The sequence below is a fragment of the Carassius auratus genome, chromosome 45, assembly GCF_003368295.1.
Source record: "Carassius auratus strain Wakin chromosome 45, ASM336829v1, whole genome shotgun sequence".
Classification (NCBI taxonomy): domain Eukaryota; kingdom Metazoa; phylum Chordata; class Actinopteri; order Cypriniformes; family Cyprinidae; genus Carassius; species Carassius auratus.
In genome coordinates this window covers 9434793-9455778 of record NC_039287.1, presented here as the reverse complement: position 1 = coordinate 9455778, position 20986 = coordinate 9434793, and the positions used below count along the sequence as shown (strand labels likewise).

The following is a 20986-nucleotide window of genomic DNA, read 5'->3' as shown; positions in this document are numbered from 1 at the left end:
ATTTCAACATCTCCAGTTTAATGGGAACGAATGAGCAGGACTGGTCTTTCCGGTCTTTCCTTCTTCTCGGCGCCATTTTCAAACAGTGTTTCCGCCACCGGAAGACCGTTCATTTCGGGGAGGGGAGGATATCTGCAAAAGCCGCTGGTGCTTAGCTAACCTCAAAACAGTTTCACACTATGAAAGCACCGAGAAGCTCCCAAACGACAAACAGCTAGCAGTATTCCCCCCGAGGAGAGAAGCTTTGTTTCCGTATGTCAGAGATGCTGCTAATGTTAGTGTTTTGAAAACAGCAGAATGAAGAGTGGCTAATGCAGCAAACTGCTCTGCGAAGACAGAGTGACAGTTTACGTAAACAACAACAAGCGTCAGAGTAAGTATGCTTTGTGAGAATTTAGTAATTTATTGTATATACATTTGCGCTAATATTAAATGGTTTATTGTAGCTTTATGCTCGCGGTTTAAAAGTGAGCTGCCCCTAAAGTACTGTCCAGAGATCAGTTTTCCAAAAGCGTCGTTAGCCAACAAGTTCGAACGGACTTGTTATGAGCTCTGTTAGTAACGTTACCGACGGAACTTGCGAGCATAACGTTAGTTCTTTTGGAAAACGCACACCAGATTGGTAGCTCACTTATAAACGTCTGTTTAATAAAGATTTAAAGTATTAAAAAAAAAGATATAAAACCAACCAGTGCTCTGACTGTTTTCATATTTCATACAGTAAAATCTGTGTTGAGTTGGGTGTCGTCATGTGAATCATTGTGTGTGTGCAGACTGCAGAGCGGAGCTTGTGTTTGTGCTGGATGACCATGACGACCAGCGCCGAGCGGAAGTTCATCAATCTGCGGAAGCGTTTGGATCAGCTGGGCTACAGACAGCCGCTAGCCATTGAGAGTCTGCCACTGGTCGAGAAACTCTTCAGGTGGATGTGCAGTATTGTTCATATTGAACTAAAAAAAACAATATTTTTTTGTCATCAGGGTCATTAGTTCAGATATGCATGCCCTACTATTATTTTCAGTGGCCCTGGCTCAATAAATTATTACATTTCTATGTATTTATGTATAAATGATGGTACATGATGGAATTATGGTTGCATACTTATAATTTCACTGATGCTCTTGCAAATAATTGCAAATAACAATTCAGTATATGATCATTAGATTGTGACAATGCAACAGTGGGGCAAATAAAAGTTATGATAAGAACATAGATTTTCAAAATAACAATTACAAAATGGATTAATGTGTGTTAATGTTTTTCTAGTTTCTGGAAATAGTCTTCATGAAAATTAAACATGGCATACATTTTATAATATGTGGAACATGATTTGGCAGGAGCATAATCCTTGTTTTCATTGATATGTTAGTGACCTGGTCCACACCACAGAGAGCCTCAGGAATGCCAAGCTTGCTGCAGGAAAGACGGAAAAAGAAAGTCGAAATGTTGATGCTGTTCTGGAGCCATATAAAGCTGAAAATGCCCGGCTAGTCAGAGAAAACAATGAACTGCACCTTGGGCTGTTGAAACTGAGAGAGGAGAAGGATCGGATCAGCAGGGGTATGGATTGAGTTTAATGCCTCAAATCCTGTTGCAAACAGATTTAATTATTTTTTTATAAATCAAAGGGAATAGTTATTATAACCACCATTTTTCTATTAACAGAGCTGAAAGCTTACGTCAGGAAACTGGACCATGAAACCTCAGATCTGAAATTCCTCAATAATCAGTATGTGCACAAAGTTCGATCCCTTGAGAAGGACAGCAAAGCCAAGACCGAGCGTATCCTGCAGCTCCAGGAGAAGAACATGCAAGCTGTTGTTCAGACACCAGGTTGTTTGCTTGATACATTTTATTTAACATTTCAGCTATGGTATTCATTTTTGTTTACATTGCTATTCTAACATTTCGTGGTCATTTATTCATTTAATAAGGAGGGAAGAAGCGATCCATCCCATTTAGACGCCAGCGGATGCAGATAGATGAACTCCTCCCATCCTCCAGTGGCCCCATCCCTTCATCTGTGGCACAACCAGATGATCCTTACATCGCAGACCTTCTTCAGGTGGCTGACGACAGGTGTGGGGAAGAAAACAGAACAGAATCATGATAAATCAGTTGTTTTGTAATTCTTGCTTTTGCAGGCATCACATTGTATTTTATAAGGAAGAAATAAAGAGAGAAAAAAAGCATAATTTATATAATATACTTATAAGTGAAATTTAAACATTTAATCAGTAACTCAGTGCTTGAGTTAACACATTTATTTGACAGCCGCAATTAAAACATTATTAAAATGAAATAAACATTTGAAGGCCTTTAAGAATTATATTATATAATATATTATTACTTTATTTAAAAATAAAGGTTATGAATATAAATAAGTTTTATGACTTTAATTATATATAGTGAGTGAAATTTTAACATTTAATTTGTTGCATGAGATATCACATTTAGCCCCAGTTATTACATATAAACAGTTGGCGTAAACATGGCGTAAATGTTTAAAAGCTAATTTAAGGCTTTTAATAATTGTGTTATTAAAAAAGAATGAAATGTAAATAAAATGAATTATATATTTTTTTTTACAACTTTTATAATAATTAAAAAAAAGTGTTTATTTTTGTTTCTTTAAGAATCCAGGAGCTCCAGAAGGAAGTGGCACAGCTGAAGCTTGACCTGGAGAGAGCGCAGGCAGGAATCAAACATCTCAACACACAGGCAAGCGTGCACACACATAAACGACTCTAATTTAATCATTATATGTAGTCTAATTACTTATTCTGAGGTGATATTTTAATATTTCGGAGAACAAATTTTACATAACCTGCTTCTTGATTGTTTGGGGAGAATGAGAAAGTGATCATAGTTGTTAAAACTGAGGGTCCTCCTTAAACTTCAGAACTGTTAAAAGTTATTACTAAAATAATATTATCTCTTTTATTTATTATATAATTTTAACTGTTGATGCATTTGTTCATAACATGCACCCTTACAAATTTTCATCATGCTCTGTGTACAGGTGGAAGAGCGAGATAAAGAGATTGAGCGTCTGAATCGAGTTCTGGACGGTGGTCGACCCTATGATGTCATCTCTCTGGAGGCTCAGAACATCAGCAATGAAAAACTTATTGCTCATCTGAACCTGCAGGTAAATAGTATATTTATATGATCTTTTCTGGCAGATTATCTGATTGAGACCACCGAACGTAGCATATACCTTCAGGATGAAGAGTTCAGACTGATGTCCATCACCTCTTTCTGTTTGCTCTATATGTTTATAGGTCTTTATCTCCAGGTAGATGCTAACCCTGTAATAACTCTATAATAACAAATAATTTCCTCTCTCAGATAGAGTATCTGCAGGAGACCAACAGATCCCTGGAACAGAGAATTGACGGTCTCCAGCAAAGGAAGAAGAATGTGTCCAGTGAGGTAGCTGATCTGAGCACTCGAAATCAAGAGCTGTGTCAGGAGCTCACGGAGATAGACCAGCTCGCCCAGCAGCTAGAGAAAGACAAAGAGATACTCCTAGAGACTGCTGACATGGAGCTGCAAGAGGCCAAGGTGACCTCAGTGGGGTGTTTGATTGTGAACATTTTATTAATAAAGTAAAACTCAGTGCTTCTCTGAAGGTCTAAATTGGAATCAAACAGGATAGATTAATAAATTAGTTTTGTGAAATGCAGAGACAGAAAATGCTTAAAGCACCTCCGAATTTTAAATGATTATAATACTTATATATTTCAATATTTATCACCATTTAATACTTGGTAAGCAAATGATTAAAATGCTAATGGTTGGTCTGGGAAGTCGTGGCCTAGTGGTTAGAGAGTTTGACTGTTAACCCTAGGGTTGTGGGTTTGAGTCTCGTGCCGGCAATATCACAACTTGGGTGCCCTTGAGCAAGGCACCGAACCCCTAACTGCTCCCCGGGCGCTGCAGCATAAATGGCTGCCCACTGCTCCGGGTGTTCACAGTGGGTGTTCACTGCTCTGTGTGTGTGCACTTTGGATGGGTTAAATGCAGAGCATGAATTCTGAGTATGGGTCACCATACTTGGCTGTATGTCACTTTCACTTTTCACTTTCAATGTGTTAATGCTTGGATTTTAATATATGAAATATTTATCTTTATGAAGTGATACTTACACTGTCCCTGTTTCTACATCTAGAAAGAGATTCAGCATCAACAGCGGGAGCTAGAGAACCTGGAGGAGGTCATCGCTACATTACGACGGGTGTGTGCATGGATCCATACTAAATTAACCATCTGGTTCAGAACAGTGTATTTATTCTGTCTGGCCTGACATGACATGGATGGTGTAGTATAGCTTCTGGATATAAAGCACGTATGTTTTTGTTTACCATCTTTGGGTAAATACTTTACAACGTCTATTAAAAGATTTCTTACTAAAAGGAAGTACTACTTTATATAGCTCTTTCAGGTGTCTCACTCTTTATTACTGGCCTCAAGTGCTTGAATAGTGTTTATAATAAATGGGCATTTCAAGTTATTTTAATAGTTTTAACACATGTCAGTGTTTATCTGAAAATTAAGTATACATTGTAAATAACATTTATACTTTATTTTCAGAAACCAGGCTTTTCTTTCGATATTAAATACAATAATAATAATAATACAATAATAAATCGAAGACAAAACAACAATAATAAACGATATATTATAATAAAAAAAGAGAGAGAGAATTAACCAATTAAAAATCCTTTTGCACCACCTGGAGCTTACATAGAAACTAATCTGCAGCACGCGCACCATTGTCCACAGCACCACCAAATAACCATTCGGTTATAACTGTGATTTTCGGTGAGAGATTCAATGATTTTTTTTTAAATTTTTGCTATGATTTGTTGCAGGATATGGCAGAGGGAGATCACGTGAAAGACCGTCTGAGGGATCAGCTGCTTGATCTTCAAGAACAGAATGACAAGATGGAGGGCCTGATACACTTTCTGGAAGAAGACAAAAAGAGACTTCAGGATAAAGTAGAAGCAGTGACTCAGGCTGGTGAGGTGTAGCACTCCTTTGTTCCAGGTTTTTAAAAAAAAATTTTGGTGGAGTGATGTGTGTATGTGTTTGCATATGTGATTTTGGTGCCGTGTTTGTTTTAGACAAGGAGATGATTCTAGAATTGGAGCGGATGCGTGCAAGGCATGGGATGTGTGGCAAGGAGCAGTCTCCATCCCGTTTAGATTCCTTTGTGAAAAGTTTAGAGGAGGAAAGAAATTACTACAAACAGGAGCTGGAGCGATACCGTCTGCTCAGGGGCAAGACAGACAAAAGCCCCACCCCTAGTCCAGGCAGGGGGAGGAGCCCCAGAGGAAGAGGCAACTGGCACGGAAAGGTTGGAGCTGACATTTACTTCTATAATTATAACAAGATATGTGGTTTAAGCAGGGAGTGAAATTTAGATGACACCGTTTTATCATTCTTGCAAGTTCTGCAGTCATAATGCAGCGCCATGATAGTATATAATTCTTCTCAATTTGGACACATGGATAAAATGTAAATAAACTTACTATTTACAAATATACCTTTTGGTTTTCAATAAACGAGTTGCTAAGTTTTCAAAATATTAGTCGATGAAAATGGAGTAAAAAAAAACAATATAAGAAAATATGAGAAAAAATAAATATTATAATTGTTTATAATAATTTTATGCATACATTATTTCCTTATTACCTTTATATATTATACTGATTTTTTATTATTGACTCTTTAATTACCTGCCTTAAACATTAATTTAGAAAGTATTCACAACAAATGATTACCCCACACCGTGCTATTTTTGTATTTCTAGAGAGATGGCGTCCCAGAGCTTTCACGTGCACTGAAGGAGAGAGATGAGCTTCAGTCAGTGCTGCTGGGCTTTGAGAAACACATGGAGGACATCCAGACCAGAGTTAAACTACTGACTGCAGAGAGAGACCAGCTAAGCTCTCAGTACCAGCAGGTGAGAAGAAATCTGGGACAGCAGAAGTAAACAATGAGAATTTTTATTTTGGAGTGGAGTAGAACCAAATGGAACATCTAGCTGCTTTCCATGGTAATAGTTGTGCATGTGTTTTAAATGTAGGCCCAAGAAGAGCTGAGACGTGTCCAAAAGGAGCTTAAGTCCTTTGAACTCCAGCACAGGATCAGAGATGACCGGGAACAAACCGAAGCTGAACTCCAGAGAGTTACTGCTGAGAGAGACATGCTGAGAGACCGACTCAAGGTGTGTGTTTTTTTTTATATTTTAAGCAGACCATAAATAGCTGCTAAGTGTGTGCAAGCAGTTTTCTGTGGTTAGAGTAGTGTGTTTGAAATTCCACACGGCACTTCTAAACTGTAGTTGACTTGTAGGGTCAGTGGTATAGCTGTGTGTTAAAAGGAGAGTTGCCAAGATAAAGCTTCTTTCTGTCTTTGCAGGTTGCCCAAAGCACAACTTTGACACGAGAACAGGAGGAGAACAGGGTTCTTGACCTGGAGGACACCATTGAGATGGTACTACACTAATAGAGCTTGCACCGTTTTTGTTTCACAAACATTACCAGTGTGTCGGGATGTGAACGATTAATCGATGAGTGATTAATTGTTGGTAAGAGATGCAGTCGATTAACCTATTTAATTTTGTGCTGCATGCGGATTTAAAACAGAAGTGTGGTTGTGTTCCATAAGTTCATGGAAAGAAAGGGATGACAATGTGCATTCTGTTTGTTTGCTTTATATCACAAGAGCACAAATCTTCAGTTTTTACTGTGAGGGTGGACAAATGAAAGTAAACGCTTTTGTGGATTATATAGGTTTTTTTTTTTTTTTAATGTCTCGAGCTGTATCTATATTGCTGGCATGTATTCTAGCAATTCAAATTTACATTGCAGTCTGTTCATTAACAAAATAAAATACAGTCAACCAAACATATATAAGGTTAGTGTTTAAATAGTCATGTTATGCCAAGTACGTTTTTTGATCATGTGAAGCGGATGATCTTTTCCATCTATATGCGAATGCATGTAAAGTACAAGCCTAGTTTACATTATAAATAATAGTTTAACATTCCAATACAGTGCAAATATGGAAACAGTTGGATTTGTGTCGAATGAGACGTGAGCAATAACCTCCAAATAAATCCAGCCAAACCCGTGCTTGCTCCATCTCGTATGCACACACTATTCCGATCTAATGCACTGTAAATGCTGATTTTTTTTAAAACACATAGGCCTACTGGGAAGCAAAAAATCTAAATCTGACATTTTCAGGAACAGGACCAAGCAGGATCAAATGAAGTACTGGTCATAATAATCACATAAAAATATTTGATGTGAGTAACGGTGCGTTTTGCTGCAGCGCCGATGGAAGCGGTTCTCTGACTGAGCAGCATAGCCAGACGGGTCAGTTATGTTTGGGATAATTTTATTTTAAATGCCATAATGTCAGTTTTAAAATACAACAATGATCACCACGAAACCATTTAAAGAGGCGCATTCAGCGGTCTCCGTGCCAACAAAGTAAAATGTTCTCAAACATACGACACGCTCTCTTCATTTTATCAAATGCTCAAAATCACTTCTATTAATTTTATAATCCTGCTACTAGCATTTTAATCAGGCTAAAACTCCTTTAATTCAAGGGTGAAAATCGATTTTTTAAGTGGCTTTTGCACCTCCTGTCATACCGGTGACTGCGTGCTGCTGCAATAGATGCATTAAGGTTAACGATTAATTGATCATTAACTTAAATGATGATCGATCATGGAAATGATAGAAAATTGACATCCTTAGTCTGGATAGTTATGGGCTGATTTCAAATGCCTTGATGGACACTGCAGGAAGGGGCTGCTACTTGTACGGTTGTTAAAATATGAAGGAACTGAATACTTTCCAAAAGACACTAGTGAAATGTTCAGTTAACTAAACTGTCATTTGTAATTTGCCGTTTATGATAATGTGATCCTGGGTGGGAAGTTCTTCTGGTTTATTTTGAGACCTGAGGAATTTAAAACCCTGAATTGCTCTCAAGAACCCAAGTGGTATTATATGGTAAGTATACTATTTGCAGAACCGTTTCTGTGCATATTTTTCATCATATTATTCAAAGTGCTATTTGCCTCGTTGTGGGTTGAGCAAAATAATGCTCACTTATGAATTTGCCCTATGTGTGAGGTTATTTTAGATTAAACAAACACCTGTAAATTTATCATAATGTGATGTATTACTGTTTGTGTGTGTAGCTGGAGAGAGAAAGGGCTGATCTGCGTGCTCAGGTGGCTGTGCTGAAGGAGAGTCGTGTTGCTGTTGAGAAGGAGCTAAAGGCTCAGTCAGTGGTGCTGCTGCAGAATGTAGAAGAGGCCACACAGCAGAGAGCCGAGAGCTGTGCACTCAGGTCCGTGTGCATTTGTTTGTGTAGCACTGCTGTAGACAGACATTTCTGCATGCCATAGTTGTGCTTAAAATGTGTGCCTATAGTGTACCTAATGTTATTAAGCAGCTTGATTATTTCTTGTGTGTGTGTGTGTGTCTTTAGGCTTCTGCAGGAGCAGATGGAGCAGTCTCTCTCAGATGTTCAACACAGATTATCGGTCAAGACCAATGAACTACAGGCAGCTCACCAACAGATCGACGAACTAGAAGAGAAAATTGGTGTGTCAGAACAGTGTCTTTTTATTGGATCTTCTAATTTTCGCAAGTGCACCTTTATCGATTTATTAGCTGTTCTGTCTCTTTCTTCCTGGTTTCTCTCATGCATCTGTCCTTTTTGATATCACAGCTACGCTCACATCCACATGCATCTTCCCTTTTTTGATCAGATAAAACATATCACAATACAACTTTTTAGAAAGAAGGTTCATCTTGCACCGTCGTTGCAAGATGCACTTCCTTGCACAATCATCATTCTATTAGCAAAAAGCAAGCATATGTGTCAGTTTCAACTGTTGAGCAAATTTTAACATCATGCATTCCTTAATGCTGCCTTTTAAGGTTTCTATCTAACAAATTGTATATCTCACTGTTACCTTTTAAGGCTTTTCTGGTTTTGTAACAGAAGATTGCAATCTCATGGCTCTGATATAATTTGCAAGAGACTACAGTTCTGAATTATAGTTAACCAATTCAATCATTTCTTTCAGCATCTTCTTCATCTTCTTGTTCATGTGTTCTTGTTTTCGCATAAGTTGAATTATTCTTCTTTTCTAGAAACTATTTCCTGCTGCTCCATCAGCTGATCTTCTTTTCTGTTTTTCTCTACGTTTGCCCTTGCTCCAGTCTCTTTGGATGCCTTCAACAAGTAGATCATCAAAACCATTTTTTTATTTACCTGGTTCATCATCACAGTTAGCCAGTGAGACACGATTGGGAATATTGTGACTAGGGGACCCCATTCCTAAATTGGGAATCTCCAAAACAGTGTGGAAGTTCTTCACTGTGAGTGAAAAAGACACAAAGTTCGCAGTTTGTAATACCTGAAACTTTAGGGCCGAAGTAAACCATGGGGAACAGGGCTCAATTAATGCTGGTCTGGGACAAGTTGATTTTTTTTAAATGGCAAGTGAGAGAGAATTTTATTTGCCTGACCGCACAAGAAGCCTGATTAAAACGTCAATAACAAAAAATAACTAGGGAAGCACTGAAACCTTGCCACCAAAAATTTTCTCACAACAATGATTGTGATTTTATTGCTTTAAGTGTAAATTGAGACTGATAATGTATTTGTCTTGCCATGGGTTTTACGTAGCACACACAAAGTAAACTCACAGAAAACTATAGATGCATACTGCGGTACAAAAAATATCATTGCATAACCAAGATGTTTCTCCGAATATAATCACGATTGCAATTTGACACTGATTTTTTACAATAGTACTTCAATAAACAAGAAGTTAAAATTAATTGACTTACATTCTTGGCAAAATATTGATCAGATGTTTGAACAAATCAGTTGAATGAATGACTAAATGACTCCCTCAGTAAAACAGTAATTTCCTGCCACCTACTGGAGGTTTGGTTTCATATTTAAAAAATAATGAATTTTTTCCCAACATTTCTTAGTTGTATATTCAAAAATGTAAAAGACATTAATCTTGTAAAATGTATGTATTTGCAATTTGATGTGAAAGATGACTCATTTAATAAGGTAAGGGAAATAAAATAAAATGTCAAACAGTAGTTTACGTAAATGCTTTTTTTGGGGGGGTTGGGGGGGGGTTCATTAGCATATTAGTTTGTGTTCATTAGAAATTTAGGTATCATGATATCTTTTCGCTGTACAGTATTTCTTATGTAGAAATATGATTTTGATTGTGTTTTTTTATGTAGCTGATCTGAGCAGGCACGGTTCATCAAGGAAAGACGAAGTTTCAGCTCTTCAAAGCAAAGTGGCCTCTCTAGACCGAGAGAAAGACGCCCTGCAGGATGCCGTGGACCAGAAGACTGAGAGTATGGTGCTGCTACAAGAGGAGATCCACAGGAAGGTACTGCTGATATTTGACACACAGAATGAGGGGAAGTCTTATCACAGCCCTGTTTTTAAATACAAAATATTTGGTAATATTTGTAGAGAATACAACCTGCTGTCAGTAATCAGTAAAATCATGCAAATTACTATGGTACTGCATTATAAAGTTGGTTTTGCTCTACAGGAAAAGACTCTTTTGGAAGTCCGGCTAACAGTCACAGACTTGGAGAACTCTCTGGAGTAAGTGTCTGTTTTTGTTTTTTTGTTTTTCTTTTATAATAAATCTAAATGTTCTCAAGATGATGGGATCTTTCTGTATTTTTGGGGAAGAATAGAAGGCCTTGAATGTCTTTTATGTCATGTATTTCAGTCAGCTGAAGGGGACATTGAGCAGTCGAGAGAGGGAAATCTCTAGTCTGCGCAGACAGCTGGACCAATCTCAAGAGGAGCTCTCAGCTGTCAGTCGAGACCGAGAGGTCGCGCTGAGAGAGAACCGGAGGTTACAGGACGATCTGGCCACCATGACCAGAGAAAACCAGGTGTATACATCCACACCAACAGTCCTCTTTTCTTTTCCCTGTTTTTCTATCTCCCAACCTTCCAGATGGTAAAGGTGAACCCACTACTATTAACATGACCATCTATGACCAGTGAACCTCCCATACACACATGCTCACGTTCTTGTGCTCCATTCTCCAGGCGGTGCATGCAGAGATGCAGGAGGCTCTGAATGAGAGGGATGAACTGAAGCACAGAGTTCACTCCTACATCTCAGAGGTGGCACGGATAGAAAACATGATGGCTGCCAAGGTGAGAAATGGAGAGGAAAGAAACAAGGAAATCGTGTGAATATTCCATTTTTATATAATGTGATTGTTATAATTAGAATTTAAACATTTTTTCAAACTTAAAATATATTTCTTAAAACCTTCTTACCCTCGGTAGAACTACATGGTAGAACTATACTACATTAACTAAAAAAAAAAAAAAAGCAAAATGCAGAATGATGTATTCAGCGCAGATTCATTTTGTGAATGCTCCAATTTGAAGTCAGAAGTGTCCATTTTATCAGATGCGATTTATGATTTTGCACGAACGCCGTTTTATGTTGTGCATAGGAACAGGAGAATAGGGACATGTTGGAGCGTTTCCGGACCATCCACAACGAGTCAGAAGATAGAGAGCAGAAGCTGCAGCAGGCTGAGGGGCTAAACAACTCTATCAGACTGGAACTGCTCTCATCTGACACAGAGCGCAGACACCTCCGAGAGAGGGTCTCGCTGCAGGACCGAGAGATACAGGAGGTATGAGTGACTCTGAGCATGAGGAGGACAATAAAAGGCTGTTTGTCATTACCTCATGGCCTGTGATTTCCTTCAGCACTTGAACGCTCTGCAGGCATACGAAGCTCAGGTGTCGTCGCTGGCACGGGCAATGTCTCGTCTGGAAGAGGAGGTCCAGGCGGCTCGAGCTGAGAAAGCCTCAGTGTTGGCAGATCTGGCATCTGTCAGAGAACTGTGCGTTAAGCTCGACTCCAGCAAAGAGCTCACCGCTCGCCAGCTGACGGCTAAGAGCATGGAGCTGGAAAGAGTAAGACACACACCATCATCAAAATTTGAACATATTGAAAATGAGCATGTATGCAACTAAGCAACATTAACCTTTGAGTTTCAACCTCAGGTTATGGGTGAACTGGAGGATGTGCGCTCCGAGGGAGAGCTTGTGAAAAAGCAGCTGGCCAGCGAGCGACTGTCCGTACGCAATCTAGAGACGCTGCTCTCCACCAATCGACAGAAGGAGTTTCAGACACACCTGAGTGCCAGCGAGAAAGAGTCTGAGCTCAAAGTGCTGAAAGACCGCCTCGCTCTAGCTGACAGTAAAACGTAAGTGGAAAAACACTGGGCACAAGGGCCATTTATAATGCTTGTGATTATTACACTACTTTTTAAGGTGGTTGGTAAATGTTTGTTTTAAAGTGTTTTTAAAAGAAGTACCTAATGGTTACCATAGCTTAATTTATTTGATCAAAAAATACAGTAAAGCTTTTTGTCAGCAGCCAATTCTCATGTTTTCATTGTCACATGAAGCTCAAAGTGACTTTAAATGTTACACTTTACTGATTAAAAATAAATGTATAGCCTGAATGCACTGTATGTTGCTTTGGATAAAATCTTCTGTCGGTTAAACAGCCATATGCAGTTAACAATGTATTCATATTTAGTTTTTTGCACACACAGTATAGCATGCAATCTAAAATATAATGCATTTATATTTGATATTTAACAAATATTTTCTGGATTAATTGTCAAAATGATTGGTAGTTTTAGCCCCACGGACCCAGGCTGTAATGTAGAAAGTGTTGGATATGTCAGATATGCACTGCAGTACACTGATAGAAAGGAAGGAGGGGTCACTGGGTAACGGATGGAGGCAAACAAACCTCACCCAGTCATTTAGAGGGGAGCAAACTACATGTTTGTTTTAACTGACACAGAGCTCTAAAACATCAGATCTCTCTGTCCTCCTCTGCATATGTAGAGAGAGAGAGACTGTTTCCTCTATGACTGTGTCCTCTTTAAGGGTGCATAGAGAATCCATTCAATGTTGATTCCCTCACACAAGCAGTTTTTCAATAGTGTTGCCTAGTGTAAGTGTGCAGTTGCCATGCTGATCACTGATGGCAGCGTGTGGTACAAACAGACATCAATCAAATGAGGAGGTCTTAATGCACTCCAGCAGTTTAAACTCAACACAAGCTGGTTAAAACAAAATGTTTGCTCTTACTTCCAAGATCTCAAAATGTGTTTAATTGTAGGGCTGCTCATACTAGAGAGGTCTCTCAGCTGCGTGGAAAAGTGTCTCAGCTGCAGACAGAAATGGAGGTCCTCAAGAGGCAGCTGACTACTGAACGCTTTGAAAGGTTAGACCCTGGCTTTATTACAGTACCCAGTGGGCTGCCTAACCCTCAGTTAGAAAGTATTGTAAATGACCCATTTGAAACATTCTACATAGAACTGTACTCTAAGGCAAATATTAGGTCAAAGATTACACCCAACTATTTTAGTATGTACGTTAACTTCTTTAAGCTGCTTTTGGCTTGTGATCTAGGTATGTTGTTTTGTCAGATGTTTGTTGATGTGTGGCTCTTTTTCTTCTTCTGTGGTAGGGAGAGAGCTGTGCAGGAAATGCGCAGACAGGGCTTATCTTTCTCTTCGCTGCGGAGCTCCTCCCCTCTCAGTCCCCGGCCTGCTTCCCCTGAGCGCTCCATCCTCCGCACACCAGAGCACTCCGTAGACAAGATACCAGAAAAGTGAGTATTATCTAAAAAATGCATGTGAAATCATCTCCAACAGTTTTCGGCTCTTGTAGGATATTTTTAATCATGCATTTATGATTAAAATAACACGTTTACTTTACATTTTTCAGAAGTGTGAGCTTTAAGGAGTAGTGACGAAGGAAATCGTTCTTCACAGCCTGTCCCATTTTCAGTGACAAAAGACATGGATGTTATGTGAAAGACTTGTTCTGATGAAACATTGTGTTGAGCCAGAAATGTTTCTGAAATCAGTCCAGAAGATATTTTCTTGGGCTTCTAAAAGGGAAGTATTTGTATATCTACAAGGTCAACGGTAAAATTATGCCACCAAAGCCAATATGTAGAGCAGTGTCTTTTGTTAATTTATACACTTTGTAATAACTTGAAATTGTTTTGCTGTAGTTGAGGTGTCATCATTGTTCTTAATAGTTTTAGATCTGTGAATGGAAAATGAGGCACCTTGTAGCACTTCCATGTATTTAATATTTTATCATCTTCACATGGCCCACCTTTAATAACAAGTTCAACTAAAGAGGAAAACTGTTCTAAAACATGCCTGAATTGAGATGTGAAATGAACTGGCAGTGCAAGTGACCGAAGAGGTCTTGAGAAAGTTCATAATGCCATGTTACTCAGGGCTGTTAATGTCACACGTCCACACCATCCTGTGTTTTATATCTGTATGTATGTAAAATAAAACTTATTTTGACTGTTTAACTTATGAATAAACATGAATAGTTTTTAATACAATCTCTCCTGTTTGGTATAAATCATTGGCTCTGTGTACTATGTGATATTAATAATAACGTAATCATTTTGTTTGTGTGTGTGTGTTTGGATATCAGAGAGTGACATTCATTTGGTCTAATGAGAAGTAAATTGCTGTTCATTTTCTTTGATATTCTGGAGTACAATTCAACATGCCTTCCTGAATTGTATTTTCTTTTTAGCTTTTGTTTGACGTTAACAGCCGGTGAACTCTGTAAACTTAGAGTGATGAACATTTCTTCATTTTTAATGTTTCTCATGTTCCTTGCTATTTATTTATTGATACTTGCTAAGCCATGCTACTGCTCTTCAATACTAAGTATAACATGTAAGTGTAAGTATGTAACTCATTCTGCACCATTTACTATAGATGAATGAGTGTTTACTGAAGTGTGCAATTGCTACTTTTTTTACTTTGTTTTATTGCTAGCCATAAAAAAAAAAAAAAAATCTTAGCCATACGTGAAATAACCAGTAAAAATATATAAAGTGGAAATGTGAAATGGAAAAATGTGTTCTGTATGAAAAGCCCCTAACAATGGCTTGACAATGCATTAGAAAAAACCTCTGAACACTGAACGCATCCAACTAGCAACACCCTCCCAGCAAACACAGAATATTCCTCAAACATTATATTAGTATGTTGTTCCGAAAGAAGCAAATAATAACATACTGGTAATGTTCTGTTAGTTATTTTTGTAACAAAAATGAACATTCCCAGAACCTTGTGAAAGCCAAAAACTTTTGGGCTGAGAATCACTCATAACATCCCAGCATCATGATCGCATTTGCACAGACAAGCACCTTTGAACAACACTTTGAAAGTTATTCAAACAATACTGTTGATCTCCTTTGCTATTCTTATAATTTTGATTAAGGCTATAGTTATTGTTGTAGTTCTTGGTGCAGACAGCCTTTAAATGTAATTCCTGTTATCCCTGTGTGTTATCCAGACTGATCTTTTGGGAGAAAGCTGAGCTTTTACATCCCTGTTTTGCGGTATGATTTAAATCACCATTAGCTTGTTACAGTTTAGTTATTTAATATTAATATTATTCTCAGACCAATATTACCCAACATTACCCGATGAAATCCAGTTTGCAAGTATCAATTTTTTTTTTTTTCTCATTGTACAGTACTTCTGCTTTTGGATGTGAAACTGCATTCCTCATTATCTCTTAAGAGATTCAACTCAGGGTCTCATCTTTTCAGAGGAAGTGGCAGATGGAAAGGGTTCTAGTTTGTGGTCAGAGATATTTGTTTTTGTCATATGAAACAACACACTCAACACAATTCATTAGATACAGATAGGCACGACTTCAAAAGCTAGTTGAAGACTAATTTTCTTGCTATTTGAGCTTCATGTTTCTATTTACAAAAGGATTAATGAGCAAAATCATAAAGGACAGCAGAGGTAATGATTATCTAAATAACCAAAAAAGAACATTCGTAACTTTAACATTACGAAGACATGAAAATGGTGAAAGCTTGTGCTTACTAATATAAAACTGTCATGATAGTCTTGTGCACAGCACAATGTTCTTCATTTTATCCCCACTAATATGGACATCCTACTGCATCTCATGAATAAAAAATAGCTGATTGAATATTTCCAGTTTTAAATAGTGGTCTGAACTTAAATAGCTCTCAAATACACTGTACTGAGGCTTATATTCAAATATATTTTCAATACTGTACAGGTTAAAATATATGTATTAAAATATTAACATATTCAAAGATTATAGACATTCTCACATAGCTGGTATAAACCCGATTCCTTTGTTAATGTCTACAGTATTCAGTGGTTGTGTTGGGTAAAGGATAGCCGAACAGAGAGAAGTCCAAAATATACTTGGGCAGGAGCTCTTTGAGAAACTTCTGTGGCACAGTGCATAGGTAATAATGCAGCGTTTCTTTGGTGACGGGTTTGTACCACGTCTGGCGTTCAGGGAAACGCACATGTTGCGGCGCTCCGACACGTTCCAAAATGTAAGTGGCGTCACTTTCCAGCCTTTCGTACGAGCCAATGAAGTCATATTCTACGGCGCAGGGTTGGCACAGGTTGTAAATGGGCATCCAGTGTTCGTTCATCCGCTCCGGGTCTTCATCGAGCAAATAACGCACAAACTCTGTGAAGGTCACGTCATTTCCTGCTATTTTTTATCCTTTGCGTAGCCTTTTCTATAGCGACGTATGATCTCTGCACCGTATTTCCGCTGATAAGCCTCAATTTCACCAAACTTGTTGCGATAGGCTGAAAGCAAGCGTGCCATCGGCTCTCGCACGAACATGAATTTAAAATAATGTCGTAGTCGATGACGAATCTCTTCGGGCGGAAAGTCAGAAAGAAAGACTAAATCAGCACGATGGTCCATCTTCACTTTGACGTCTACATTGGCCAGAGCCCCACTCAGTACCTTCATCACTCGCTTCCAGTTGGAACAGGCCACTTTGGGGATGTAGCAGTACAGGAAGCGATGCTTGTCGTTTACAAGTATGTGCTGGAGGAGAGTCTTCCTCTGCAGGGGACTGAGAGACCACACACTGTGAGGCATGTTCTTCTGACCACACATCGATCTTATGGTGCGATTGCGAATCTCTTGTACAATCTGGGGGGAAAGGGGCATATAAAACTTTAGAACAATATAAAAAGAGAAAAACTTGAGCATACATTTAGTTTCAAGTTTTGTAGACCTACTGTGAGCTGCAAAGTTGTTAAAGGGGTCATATGATGCGATTTCAAGTTTTCCTTCCTCTTTGGAGTGTTACAAGCTGTTTTTAAATAGATAAGATCCCTAAAGTTGAAAAGACTAAAGTCCCAAACCCAAAGAGATATTCTTTATTAAATTTAAGACTCGTCCACACCCCACTAAATACGGCTCATTCTAACACACCCCCGTGTCTACGTCTGCATGTGGGAAGATTTGGATGCAACAAATGGCTCGTTTTATTGTATGGGTTTTATTGTTTTTGTCTTGTCGTGCCAGTGTTCAAACCGGGACACGCATCACAGTATAGTAAGGGGCATAACATTTCTATCACACGCTTGAGGTATTCGGCCAATCACAATGCACTGGATGGCTGTCCAAGTCTTTTGCCGAAGACATCAGTCTACATTATTCCAACTTATTTTTTTTAAATAACGGTTCAACATTAGAATTCCAGGTGGGGGAAAAAAAAAATACACCAATAAAAAAACTGCCCAAATGTTTTAGTGCGCATCGTTTTAACTTATTCAAATTTACTTCATGGGATTTTAGTTTTCACTTATTAATGCAGTTAAGTACAAAGTTTTATACCTTTTTCTTTATTTTTCTGTCAAACTTTCAAATCCTTTTTTTTTTAACTTTAAAGTTTGAAATGTTGTGATTCACCCTGTAGTTGATTTTGTTCAAGGTATATAATGCTTAAAGTTAAATTAGAAAATTGCTTTGGACGAAATGGTTAGGGGAAAACGTATTGCATATTTGACCCATGAATGGGCACAACTTACCAATTAGAATCAATTATTTCAGAGAACCATGTAAAATGGAAATAAAATGAGATGTGCCATCTAATTACTTAATAACTATTTTGTGAAATTGTGTACCAAATGATTCATGAACAAAATGACTTTACTCAAAAGGTCTCAACTCACTGGGTCTGATCTAAATATAATTTTCTCCTAATGTACACCGCCAATAAAAATGTACACTTAAAAATAGCTAACTAAAATATATGTTATATATTAAATAGAAAAAAACATCTCTCCATCAAGCCAAAAGCAGATGAAACATGAAAAGGTGTTACTAAACAGAGAGAGAGAAAAAAAACATTTACTCTGGACATTCCTCTGGAAGACCAAGCATCAAGCGAACTGCACTTAAAACTAACTCATCAATTTTCAGGATTACATACACAAGAAGAAAACATTAAAATGTTGCAAAATATACAAAAACATACGATGGAGAGTTCTCAATAACATGAGTGCTCACTTCATACATTCAGTTGAAACTGCAAAAAAAAAAAAAAAAAAACACATTAAACTGATTATTTAATACATGTAAAAACTTTACAATAATGCCTGGTTACTTTAGGCAATTCCGCAATCAAAACGTCTAGATTTCCTATCAGTGGTTGAGACAGATCAGAGAAGGTAGCTGAACTGTCATGTGATTGTACTCTTCGGTCAAGAGCACAGCAGGGTTCTTACCTTGAAAGAGTTGGCCCCAAGTTTCAGATTTCATATCTTGGCTTGAAGGAAGAAGCTGTTTAATATTTTCTGGAATGAAATATGGAGCTCCTGTGTTCCATCAAAGATGCTTTCCACATACCAAATTTAACTAAACCCATAGATCCTCCAGTGGAGTAGTAATAGGACAGTATAATTGGATTAATCAGATATAAATAGGCATAATCGGATTTAAACCTTAAAATTACTTTTTACACTAGTGTCCAAAAGTACAGTACAGAAAGAAACTGCAGTAATGAGGAAAAGATATTGAGAAGTTTGGGAAAACCAAATGGCATTAAAGGACTATACTGATTAGTATAGTATGGAGTGCCTTAAATGTTTCTATTCCTCATAAACTGTCTCTCTTTTTCTGTCCATGTACTCAGAGTAGTGCACTAGCTGGGCAAAGGACGAACACCGGAGACACTTTTAGAGTTTTAAATGAACATCAGAGAACTTCAGTTTTCTGATCATTTTTGTGACCCATTGCTTTGATTTTAAAGCGCATCTATCGTTACATATTCAACCCAAGATACTTTTAAAACATTTTACGTGTGGCTAAATTGTCCACGTAATAATAGGGGGCACTGTATTGGACTGAATTGTTGACTAGGTAGAAAGCTCACAATGTTTTGAAACGCAGCCCGAGTTATCGTGAAAATTCACTGCAGCACTGACTCGCGAAAACTCGAGAAAGTCTGAGGACTACTTGCAAACACATAAAAATATTTAGGAATTTCACAAAAATACGCCACTGTTTATTCACAATCTAGCGAATTTGTGCCTCTGTTCGTCTATCTTACCTGAGACTCCACGTCCACCGCTGCGTCGCTATTCCTCGCTCGGTATTCCACTTTCTTCCCGCTGGCGCGTGGCGGCGGAGTCTGCACGCTGTTCAGCATTCCCTTCTCTATCATGAGCAACAGGCCTCCGGATGCCACGATCACGGCGAACGTCAGCACCGAAGGAACGACGGCGGAGTGTCGGCGAACGGTGGACGCGCTCACGGACGGTCTGAAGTGGACCAGGGATCCGCTCGCTCGTTTAATCCCGTGCTCCTTCTTGCGAGGCGGCATAGTGAATCACATGCGTAAAAGAGTCCGTCCGGTTAATGAGGCTCAGTGACTCAAAATACCGACAGATCAACACACATCCATCGCTTCAGTGAATCAGCTTACCAACATCTGATTTCAGTGCTTTCTGTGAAAAGAAGGGAGGAAAAAAACTTTTCAAGAGAGCATGTTGGGAAATGTAGTATTGAGTAATGGGGGTGGGGAGAGAGAGATTTCGGGGGGTCTTGTAAGTCTTAGCTGTTCGTGATTGATGGAGAGATGCGGGACACTAGTCAAGTCGTTTTAAAATTACACAAATTCTAGAATACTGGAACTAGTTGTGAACTGTTTTGTGAACCAGAAAAGTAGCTGGAATCACTAGCTAGTGGTTGAGTAATGCAATGCAAATGATTCAAGCTTTGTGACATGGTGCATTATCCTGCTGGAAGTAGCAATCAGAGATGGGTACATGGTGGTCATAAAGAGATGGACATGGTCAGAAACAATGCTCAGGTAGGCCGTGGCATTTAAACGATGCCCAATTGGCACTAAGGGGCCTAAAGTGTGCCAAGAAAACATCCCCCACACCATTACACCACCACCACCAGCCTGCACAGTGGTAACAAGGCATGATGGATCCATGTTCTCATTCTGTTTACCGCCAAATTCTGACTCTACAATCTGAATGTCTCAACAGAAATCGAGACTCATCAGACCAGGCAACATTTTTCCTTTCCAGTCTTCAACCGTCCAATTTTGGTGAGCTTGTGCAAACTGTAGCCTCTTTTTCCTATTTGTAGTGGAGATGAGTGGTACCCAGTGGGATCTTCTGCTATTGTAGCCCATCCGCCTCCAAGGTTGTGCGTGTTGTGGCTTCACAAATGCTTTGCTGCATACCTCGGTTATAACGAGTGGTTATTTCAGTCAAAGTTGCTCTTCTATCAGCTTGAATCAGTCTGCCTATTCTCCTCTGAACTCTAGCAACAACAAGTGTTTTCGCCCACAGGACTGCCGCATACTAGATGTTTTTCCCTTTTCACACCATTCTTTGTAAACCCTAGGAATGATTGTGCGTGAAATTCCCTGTAACTGAATAGATTGTGAAATATTCAGACCGGCCCGTTCTGGCACCAACAACCATGCCATGCTCAAAAATTGCTTAAATCACCTTTCTTTCCCATT

The 20986-nt window shown here is 38.6% G+C and overlaps 2 protein-coding genes across 4 annotated transcripts; one reads left to right on the top strand and one right to left on the bottom strand.

Moving 5' to 3' along the window:
* The first annotated feature begins 79 nt into the window (after positions 1-79).
* On the top strand, positions 80-14521 carry LOC113063147 (centrosomal protein of 135 kDa-like). Of its 3 annotated transcripts, none has more exons than XM_026233347.1 (26): positions 80-373; positions 781-922; positions 1370-1560; positions 1666-1833; positions 1935-2079; positions 2637-2721; positions 3023-3151; positions 3352-3567; positions 4175-4240; positions 4878-5028; positions 5133-5365; positions 5822-5974; positions 6098-6238; positions 6433-6507; positions 8234-8385; positions 8527-8642; positions 10317-10471; positions 10640-10695; positions 10826-10994; positions 11155-11265; positions 11574-11759; positions 11836-12045; positions 12136-12338; positions 13271-13375; positions 13622-13765; positions 13882-14521. In XM_026233347.1, exons 2-26 carry the CDS (start codon positions 804-806, stop codon positions 13901-13903), a joined length of 3501 nt encoding a protein of 1166 aa, XP_026089132.1. In that variant the 5' UTR covers positions 80-373; positions 781-803; the 3' UTR covers positions 13904-14521. The 3 variants fall into 3 exon arrangements, with proteins under 3 accessions (XP_026089132.1, XP_026089131.1, XP_026089134.1); XM_026233346.1 differs by having other exon boundaries at positions 774-922; XM_026233349.1 differs by lacking the exon at positions 13882-14521 and having other exon boundaries at positions 774-922; positions 13622-13769.
* A 1040-nt stretch (positions 14522-15561) lies between these two features.
* LOC113063186 (carbohydrate sulfotransferase 14-like) lies at positions 15562-19978 on the bottom strand. Its single transcript, XM_026233409.1, is given in 3 exon segments — positions 15562-16695; positions 16698-17148; positions 19556-19978. Coding segments are annotated over 3 exon segments (1098 nt in total). The 5' UTR covers positions 19829-19978; the 3' UTR covers positions 15562-16321.
* Between the last annotated feature and the right edge of the window lie 1008 nt (positions 19979-20986).